The 10808-nt window shown below is 45.7% G+C and overlaps 1 protein-coding gene across 1 annotated transcript; it reads left to right on the top strand.

Moving 5' to 3' along the window:
* The first annotated feature begins 6781 nt into the window (after positions 1-6781).
* LOC131247044 (serine/arginine-rich splicing factor SC35-like) lies at positions 6782-7138 on the top strand. Its single transcript, XM_058247488.1, has one exon. It carries the CDS (start codon positions 6782-6784, stop codon positions 7136-7138), a length of 357 nt encoding a protein of 118 aa, XP_058103471.1.
* The last annotated feature ends 3670 nt before the right edge of the window (positions 7139-10808 follow it).

Genomic DNA, 10808 nt, shown 5'->3' with positions numbered 1-10808 from the left:
AGTCCGATCTCCATGGGGGTGATTGCCTCCAACCCATATGGTAGGGAGAACGGGGTTTCATCGGTCACAATTCGAGTTGTGGTTCGATAGGCCCATAGAACTTTAGGAAGTTCCTCGGCCCATGCTCCTTTGGCTTGCTCGAGCTTGGTCCGGAGATGTCGGTTGATCATCTTGTTGACAGCTTTGACTTGTCCATTCGCCTGGGGATGACGTGGAGACAAGTAAACATTTCTAATCCCGAGGTTCTGGCACATCTCTTGATATCGTTTGTTGTCGACCTACTTTCCATTGTCAGAAATGATAGTCCGAGGTATCCTGAATCGACAAATAATGCTTTTCTAAACAAAATCTGTAATTTTTTGCTTAGTTATCTTAACAAGGGGTTCAGCCTTTACCCACTTGGTGAAGTAGTCTACAGCAATGACGACAAACTTTGTCTGACCCTTCCCTATGGGGAAAGGGCCAAGGGCCTGCTATTGGGGTGAGCTCCTCCGATGGCTGTCGAGGAATTGTCATGAATCTTTAGCATTTGTCACAGATTTGGACGAGTTTCCAGGTGTCTTGCTAGATGGTCGGCCAATAATAGCCTTGCCGAATAAATTTATGAGCCAAGGATCGTCCTCCTAAGTGATTGCCGTAGATACCTTCATGAATTTCCTGCATGACGTAGTCGACTTCGCTAGGTCTTAAACATCATAGAAGTGGTGTGAAGAATCCTTTCTTGTATAGGATCATGTTGAGCATAGTGTAGCGGGTGGCTCAGATCTTTAGTCGTCGGACCTCTGCTCGATCCTCATGCAACTCACCGGTCTTGAGATACCGAATGATAAGATCGACCCAAGTAGGTTCTAAGTTAATGGGGAGTATAGCTGCAGAGTCGATCTCGTCAACGCTCGGCTTGGCAACATACTCGATTGGGACAGACCTGGGGATTTCATCTTCATCGGCCGAGGCGAGCTTCGCCAAGAGGTCGGCTTTGGCATTCTTGGCCCGCGTATTTTGGACCACGGTGTAGTGTTGAAACCCGCCAATCAACTCTCTTTCCTTTTGTAGGTATGCTTTTAGTCTCTCTTTTCTAGTTTGGTAGATATTGACTATTTGGTTGGCGACTAGTTAAGAATTGTTGTACACCTCGAGATGGGTGACTCCCAAACTGGATACCAAACGAAGTCCTAGGAGCAGGACTTCATAATCTGTTGTGTTGTTGGAGGCTTGAAATCCAAGTCTTAAGGCATACTGCAATATGTGTGATCAGGAGTTTCCAAGATAATTCCTTCCCCGCTTGCCTTAGAGTTGGAAGAGCCATTAACATATAGCTTCCAAAGGGGTCGGGCCGGAGCGGCTTGTTCTTGACCTTGCTAGTCAATCGGCTTCTCTAACTCGGCTGTTGTTGGCTCGGATTGCTGCATGACTTCAACAATGAAGTTGACCACTACTTGACTCTTGATCGGGACTCTGGGCTTATATTGGATATCTAACACACTCAGCTCGATTGGCCATTTTGTGAGTTGTCCTGAAGCTTCCGTTTTTTGGAGTAGTTGTCACAGCAGTTGATCTATCATAAGCTTGGAAGTATGGCCGTAGAAGTCAGGACAAGACAACCAACATAAGGGCCACTTTTCTAGGGTCGGATATCTTGTTTCAGCTGGGACGAGAGCTTTACTGTTGTAAAAAACCAGAAACTGATTTCCTTCGTGCTCGCTGATCAAGGCCGAGCTTACGGTAGCATCAGAAATTGCTACATATATCAGCAATGTTTCGCCTGGCTCACTCTTGGAGAGTAAGGGCGGCGATCCTAAGTATTCTTTAAGTTATTGGAAGGCTGTTTCGTATTCTTCGGTCCAATTTACCATCTGTCGACCCTTCAACTGTTTGAAGAAGGGAAGGCACCTATCTGTGGCTTGGGACACGAAGCGGTTTAACGTTGTGACCCTTCCCGTCAGCCTTTGAATGTCTTTGACCGTCTTAGGGAATTCCATGTTAAGCAAGGCTTTACTTTTCTCAGAATTTGTCTCGATCCCTCTCTGGCTAACTAAGAAACCCAGGAATTTTCCTGAGCTTACGCTGAAGACACATTTTCTTGGGTTTAGTCTCATCTGGTACTGTTGAAAGACGAGAAACATCTCCTCAAGATCGGCAATGTGATCTGTTACTCGGATACTCTTGACGAGCATATCATCGATATATACTTCCATTGTCCACCCTATTTGGTTGGCAAACATCTTGTTGACCAACCTTTGGTAGGTCGCCCCTGCATTCTTCAACCCAAACGGTGTCACTCGATAACAATAAAGACCTTTGTCAGTGACAAAGGTAGTTTTTGATTTACTAGTCGAATGCATTACAATTTGGTTATATCCTAATAGGCATCCATAAAACTAAGTAACTCGTGCCCCGCGGTGCTGTCAACCAACTGGTCAATCCTTGGAAGAGAGAAAATGTTTTTTGGGCAGACTTTGTTTAGATCGGTGTAGTCTACATAGACCCGCCACTTCCCATTGGCTTTTTTGACCAGGACAATATTGGCTATCCAGGACATCGATAACAAGGTTCAATTTTATCGAACCATGTATCGATAAATCGACATAGGTAGAAAACTTAAAGATTTTCCTGAATGTTTTGAAAAAGTTTTCTAACTAAAAACCTAAGATGTTCTTTCCAATTTTTAAGGGTTTTAATTACCTGGTGTTTTGGGACATGGGATGTGAGGCTAAGATTTACCTGTGGCAAGTTTAGGCATATATCCTGTTGAGACAATCGCTTGATCAATCTTCCTATGGGGCTCCTTTATCTAACTAACTCAACGCTCACGCTAATTGATAAACCAGAGCACTTTTAGCCTAGAGCATCCCCTTTGGTGAACATCACATTATACTTTTCCAGTTTTCTCTCATTTGAGGGTCGAGCCAGAATCATGATCTCGGACTCAGGCCGACTAATGCTCCTCAAATGATTTTTCTGGGCATTGTTCGAGTCACCTCTGCCCTGGTGACCACCGACAATGGTCTGAATTTCTTCCATAGGTCAGTTATCACCTGGGCATTCTTCCGCATTCACAGTCCTGGCTCCTTCGTCTACGTGCTCACTAAGGTATCCTTCTCAGATGAGCCTCTCGATTTCCTACTTCAAGTTATAGCAGTCACTCGTGTTGAGTCTGTGATCCCCGTGGAAATAGCAATACTTATTTCTGTTTCACCGGTCGAGATTGCCACACAATTTGTTTGGCCAGTTGACGAAGTTCTTAGCCTTTATTTCCATTAAGACTTGCTCCTGAGGTTTTTTGAGTGGAGTATAGATTGTGAACTTGTTGTCAGGTCGTTTGCTTGACCAACACTCGTCTCGTGGCCGATCCTCTTTCCATTTTTTATTGTATTGGTAAGTTAGCCTCCTTTTTTGTCGACTGCCTTGCTGAAGTATTTCTATTTTGAGCTGCTTCTCATAAAATCTAGGTCTCCTCGGCATTGGCATATTTCTCTACCCGAGCCATGAACTGGGTCAGAGTGGTTAGTGGATTCTTATCCAGGGATAAGAGAAATAGTTTATCTCTTACTACTTGCATGATGGAGTTGAGAGCTATTTCGTCCGAGTGCTTCTGAACTTGCAGGGCTTCGAGATTGAAGCACTTAATGTAGTCCTTGAGGAGCTCTCCTTCTTTCTAAACTATATTATTCAGATGTGCTGATGCCTTGAGCCTTTTCTTACCCTCGATGAAATTCGCGATGAAGGAGTCACTGAGCTCGGTAAATGAGCTGATGGACCTCGGCTTCAATTGCTTAAACCATATCCGAGTAATATCGAACAGAGTCAGAAAGAAGGCTCGGCACATTACCCCGTCTAATGCATTGTGCAATTCCATATAAGTTTGAAAGGACTCTATATACTCTGTTGGGTCGGCTTTGCTAGTATAAGGAACGATTTGGGATAGGTGAAACCAGTTTGGGAGCCGAGCTTGCATGATATCAGCCACGAACGGGGATTCTGTCTCCTCCAATCCCGATGGATTAACCGGCCAACTCTGCTTCAGGTCTATAATCTGCTTCTGCAGGTTCTGGATCTCAGTCTTCTATAGTTATTCACTATTGGTTGTTCCTTCGTTCGGTAGGCAACTGCGCCTCCTTCGATCTAGTTCATGTCGTAGATCGGAAGTAGGCAGTGGGACTGTTGCTGAAACATGAGTCGGAGTGGGCTCAGCTGGGTCTTAATATTGACCAGGTTGAGGAGTAGCTCATAGGGTGGAAGGTTGAGGGTCAGCGAATTGTTGAACATCATTTGATCGACCATCCCTCTAGTTGGCCATTGATGTTCGCTGGGGCTGCATTTGCTCTAACATTTGTTTCATGTAATCCATATTATCCCTAATCTCTTGAACTTCTCTTTCCGGTCGCTCGTTCCCTCCTCGGTTCCATTGGGTGCATCTAGTTGAACAAGAGGTCGCTTGGTGGGCTGTGCAGCCTTGACGATTCTCTTGTCACCCCGGTTGAACTGGGGTGACGTTCATTGCTGGCAGACCGGTAACTGGAACCTCTTTAGGAGAGGGTGGACCGTTTTTCCTTGTTCTCGCCATGACAGGTTACACAGTGCTTTTGATAGAGCGGATATACGACTTTTAGTGCCGTTTCCCACAGACGGCGGCAAACTGTTGATGCTGCTTTTAGCTCACCCCTCCTAATGTTTGAATACCTGCATAGGGAGAGGATAAAAAAGACCTTGGCTTGTACACGGGACCCTCCAATGCCTAAGTCAGACTAGGATTTTGGGTCTTAACGGAGGTAGGGTGAGGATGTGTGCATACCTTTCACCATTAGGAATTTCTTACTTATAGAAGAGGTGTAATCCTGTGAAACTTCGGGATCTTCCCTAAACGGGATTGATCATTATCTTGGATGATCCTGAGATCCTCAGTTCCCTAGATTCTTGGGATTGAAGATTATCTCCCATAGATCTAGCAAGAAGATTCCTCATACGGGACGACTCTTGGTTCGGCTTAGGGCAAGATCTGGTGATGGGCTTCTAGCTGAAAACAAGTAACCTGGCTCAACAAGCCATTAGATGACCTTTGAGCATCGCCGTTCCCAGATGATTCCCACCGATCAACTCTCTTCTTTTATCATTTGTCCGACACTTACTCAAACGCGATCAATCCGTAATTGACTTATAGTTGGCTGATGGCGACTCTATTAGCCGACTTAAAAGGTAAGTCAGATTGAGGTTGGACCAAGGCTCGGTCGGCTTATGCTTGCTCAACTTATGCCTGGATAATGTCTGACCCATGAAATTGGTCAGCATGGATTAGTCCCATAGAGGCCTCCTTATGGCTTTGGACATGTAGGCCTTGGTCAGGCTCGACGCCTAATGAGTTCGGGCCATGTCACTTTTGTATAAGCCAACTTATTGGACTTGTCATATTTTTCCCCAAAAGAAGTGATGCCTAGGATGTAGTCAAGCAGCTCTTCTCTTGTATCTACCACATGATAAATGGATCCATTTTAGTGACAGATTGCTTGCACGTATGATACAATCAAATACAAGTAATGCAAAAGAAAAATCTTAAATAAGGACGTAGGCTGGCAGTTGGCCGTCTTTGCTTGAGCCCTAAAAGCTCATTGGGCCTGGGTGCAGCCCATTTCGGACTGAAAATTTGATAAAAGGGCCTCACATGCATAAAGAAATAGACATTTTAGAGAAATGAAAACAACCGTCGATATTCAATATAGGTTAGCGGACTGATAATTGTAATGACATATTTGTAAAATGAATGCTAGTAGGTTGAAACAATTAGAATGTCATGTGATCTATCTTCTCAGAGACAACTATGGTGTGATTCATTGGGTCATGCATAGAGAGAGAGGGTGAGCGCCCTTAGGAGCACTTTAGGCCTCGGAAACCACCTTCGCCTCATTTCACCCTCTTTATAGCTGTTATGGGGAATTCTGTACAGGATCGGCCTGAGTCATTCGAACTAGTTAATAGGGCCTCGGAAGGAGAACATCATGTTGGGCGCGAACAGACCTCTGGACTACAACCCTAGGCTGGGCAAGACGAGCTCTCATCCTCGTCCTCATCCTCATCTAAAGAAGGTTGGCCAAGCTGAGCTCTTATCCTCATCCTCATCCTCGTCCTCATCCTCATCCGAAGAAGGTTGGCCGAGCCGGGCTCTCGTCCTCGTCCTCCTCTTCATCCAAAAATCTATGGTCCCGGATCGACCGACTCATCCTTGACCTAGAGGCCGAGAGTTAAGCCCTAAATAAGCACACCTATTAGACTCTAACCCTGATGACTCGACTATGAATTCTGACTACAGGTACTCAGCCACAGACTCGTATAGGACCATGTCCGAGCCCAAATGAAGATACTTCGAGTACCGAGTTGGGAAACCAGTCCCAATGTTGACGTGGTCCAAGATTATGCCTATAGATACGCTCCATTAAGACACGATGCTCTACACGATCCAAAGATTGTGGAGTATCTCCATGATTGAAATATTCACTTGATTGAGTAGATCATGCCGAGATTAATGGACATGATCCGCCAAACCCACAGGTATAAATATTAGGGTACCCATTGCAACAGGTACACAATATCTTGCACCCTCTCTCTACATTACGTGACTTAGACCTAGATTCCCTGGCCTGACTTAGGCATTGGAGGGTCCCCTATTTAAACCAGGGTCTCCTTTGCCCACCTTTCTATGCAGGACCAGGGTCCGTTCGAGGCTCGTAGCATTGAGTGAAGGGTGGTCCAGATTTTGACCTCAGCACGAGCCAACCTCACTTTTGACACAATGGAAGAAGACTTGCTTCGCATCTTCAGCAGATCTGGGAAGCTATCGGATGTCTTCATACCAAGGGATCACAGCCGCCTAAAGTCCAGAGGTTTCACCTTTGTTTTATTTCGATACGAACAAGAAGCTTACAATGCGGCTCAATGTCTAAATGGGAGGAGAGTTGATGGAAGGATCATCTCCATCGCCAAAGTGAAGATTCAAGTGGGTAGCCCAGGCGCAGTGAGGTCTCGCCAGCCACAACCGAACCCCCTCTCTGGCCCGGGTTCCTACTCAGATAGGGTGAAGAAATTGCTTCCTAAAAGCCAGGACAACCCCACGGGAACAAAGAAGAATTGTTCAGCCACTGCCGCATAGCCAGAACCTCTCAGTGTTGTTGCTGATAGAGGGGAGGTGGAGAAGATGAAGGCAGCCTTATCTTCAGCCCTTATTACCTCCACAGCTAAGGTATCATCTCGATCTTGCACCTGATAGACACATTTCATAAATCCATCTTCTCTTCCCTACAAGTCGACTTCACTAGGATCAACCCTAAACACTTCCTTCTCAGATTCCAGTCTAGGCAGGGGATGGCCGCTTTTGCGGCTAATTCTCATCTGCATTCAGAAATGGGCCTAGTAGGAGTGGCAACATGGTCGGCCGAATCAACTCCACTATTCCAGGGTGTTTGGATTCATCTTCTGGGGATTCCTACCCACGCTTGGTCTATAGCGGTGATTGAAGAATTAGCAAGTTCCTTAGGAGAAGTTGTAGAGATCGACAGTGCAACATTACGAGGGACCTTCCAGGTGTTTGCCAGGGTCAAGATCAAGCCCAATCAGGGAGCTGACCTACATAGTTTGAGGTACCTAATGGTGTATGGGGAATCCTTCCCAATCATTGGTGTGGTGGAGAGCCATAATTCCAATGAGTACACTGTCAATCCTAGCCCAACCAATTGTAGGGCACCTAAATCTACTAAAGATTGGGTGGCAAGGGCCTTCCATTCACCTAGGGACCCCCTTATTTCCTGCCTCCCAAATTTTTGTGAATATGCCCCTGATCCTCTCACAACCTCAATGTCCTTTCATTCTCCCCACACCCTGCCCCTTCTAATGAGCGGCGTCCACCCCATACCCCGAACCACCCATAGCCCCCTCAAGCCTTCACACCCGATGTTCGCTGGGCCTCAGTCAGAGCCTATAAGAAGCGCGCCATTAGCACCCCAGTTGAGATGTCAATTCCACCAGTGTCACATCCCATCAGAGGTGCCTCATAAGTCCAGCCCCCTGAATCAATAGGTAGCAGTCCTGCCAACCCAGGTGCCCATACATGCTCACGACGAGCACTCTAGCCGATCGACCTCACCACTTGGGACTCCTAGTCTATCAGGAAGGGGTCACAGCCACTTCAACTTGAGAGTCAACAAGTCCCTCCACTCCTTTGCTAGGTGACAGGAAGATTATCCAAGTGGAGGTGAACCCGATCTCTGTGGGCAGCCTTAACAGGGACATTATTAAACATAGAGTGGGATCAAATGCAATCCCAATAGGGACCAAGCCAGAAGGATACTCAATCAGCCCTCAGGGACCATCACACCAGTAGCTAGAAGCCTATTACTCCAACAAGAAGTTTCCTTGGTTAGGCTAGAGTTTTGAAAGGCCCAAAAGGGCTGTCTCAGAGTGCGAGCCAGATCGGTTAGATGATCCCCTCTCAGGCCGGTAGTTCCTCCTTAGGACTGGCTACAAGTCACGGAGACCATCCAAAATAGTGTCCCAACACCAATGAGAGTGTCACGCCCCAAACTCAAAATCAGGCTCATAAAATTCCCGATTGCCGAATCCGGTGTCGACAGCCTTCATAGTACCCTATTCTTGGCTCCCAGTGCCCATATGCCAGATTTCGATCCTGGGATACTACAAGGAGGATTTTCCAATGTACATTTATCTCATAAGAAGCATAACCACAAGTTTAACTAAATCACAAAGGCAACAACGTCATCACATATTCACTAATATAAATAGTTAAATACAGTGCTGAAAGGGAAATACATATATCAAAAATAAAGCTCCAGAAGACTGTTGCATGCTCCAAGCTCAACACTGCTGCAACCTAACGCCACCTGCATACATCTATCGTGCATAAGCTTATAAAAAGCTTTGAGGGTAGTGAAAGTGTGTGCACAGGGTAAGTGTCAGGTATGCAATACAATGCCAAATCATACAATGTTGGAGTAAACAGAAACATACTGGTAAGTTCATGAATGCTATCAGTCATACCAAGGCTATGCGATGCAAGGCATGAATGCTAACAGCCATATCAAGGCTATGCGATGCAAAAACATAATAAGCCAATATCATATACTAAGGATGCGATGCAATATGCAAATCCTGATGAGTCCATGAATATCAGAATATGCAATATGCGGTGTGAATGAAATGACTAACCTAGAACGTGAGGTCGGGATGATAGTATGTAGTATCGCAGGCTATGGAGTCCATCACAAGGGACTTCTATCCAAACCAGTCCCTTATCTAAATTTGGATAGTCAGACACAGTGTGGTAAACTCCTGATCTTTGGTTGGTCACGCGCCCCAACCGAAATCTTGGCCATTGCGAAGGTACATAAAAAATTAGTTGTGCACCACCAGCCCGAGTGGATAGTGAATGAATGAATGAATGAGTAACATGCTGAGTATACAACTCCTGCTCAATAAGTCCATATGTCATATTGTACATCTCTGGGATCATCACCGAGGTCTAATACACTCCAAACCAGATTGCCGCCCTATCGCGCCCAATAAGGTGAGCAAAAGAGACCTCACTATCTGCTTGCCAATATCGAGCCCGGTTCATTGATAGTGGACTCATTCCTTGAGCTGGTCAAACTCAGCCTAGCTTTGCCCCCTCCTCTTGGGCATGTAAGGCCCCACCCCCTTCCAAGCGATCATGACACAGTGGGAGATGCAACCTAATGGTATACAACCTTCGTGTGCTTATGTAGCCACTCGGTCTAGACGTTGGAGTAACCTCTAGAACTAAGAGGGTTTAGGGACTTTCACCTAGAGATATCTATAGCACCCCATGTAGAACAGATTTTTGATGTCCCAACTGGCCATCCACGATATGCCTATGGAAATTACGACCCTGATGTCGCTAGGGCGTACGGTGGTCATATAAAAATTTGTGAGATGCATGAGTTATACCATCTAGTCATGCATCAAACCTCCACATACCGCGCCCTCATGTGGACAACTCCTATCAGGGAGACCCATAATAATCTACCCAATGACATGTGTTATGATCAATCATTCCTCATATCAAAGCATACATATGATGCGCATGGGCATGGATCATGAAGTTATGCTAAGCATGTTATATGATGATGGTGTACTCTCCTCATATCAAGGATAGGCCTAGACGGCCTACTCATAACAAGAATGGGCCTCACAATGGGCCTAAGGGAAGATCAAAATGTGGACATCTAACCATCATTGCCCATCAATGTAGACATTTAAGCAACATCGCTCCCAAGCAGTGGCCCACATAAACATCATTACATACATTATAGTGAAATCACACATTACATTGATTCGAACATTCATCGCATCGGGCCTCACTCAAGGGCCACATATACACCACATTGGGCCTCGCCATACAGGTCACAAATACATCATAGTGGGCCTTATCAACTGGGCCACATACTTAGGTCGGAAAAATATCTCATTGGGCCTTATCAAATACACAATAAGTGGACCCTGCACATGGGCCTTAGATACATCACATGAACCTCATCACACAGGCTTCAAATACATAATAGGTGAGCCCTGCACATGGGCCATTAATACATCTCAATGGGCCAGGACCCATGGATCTTAGTACATCACAATGGGCCGCAACCCATGGGCCTCAAATACAACAAGTGGGCCGCATTAATGGGCCTAGAAAAGTGGATGAACCATGTGCATGCAACACACACATCATGGTAGGCTGCACAAATGAATAACGTAAATATATAATACATGCATCAATGGTAGGCCCCACGTGG

The sequence above is a fragment of the Magnolia sinica genome, chromosome 5 (genome assembly GCF_029962835.1).
Source record: "Magnolia sinica isolate HGM2019 chromosome 5, MsV1, whole genome shotgun sequence".
Classification (NCBI taxonomy): domain Eukaryota; kingdom Viridiplantae; phylum Streptophyta; class Magnoliopsida; order Magnoliales; family Magnoliaceae; genus Magnolia; species Magnolia sinica.
Note: the sequence above shows the minus strand (reverse complement) of the source record. Positions and strands in the feature narration are given on the sequence as shown.

Excerpts from the sequence above, each read along its gene's own strand:
- LOC131247044 (XM_058247488.1), top strand. The coding sequence starts at position 6,782 with ATGGAAGAAGACTTGCTTCGCATCTTCAGCAGATCTGGGAAGCTATCG.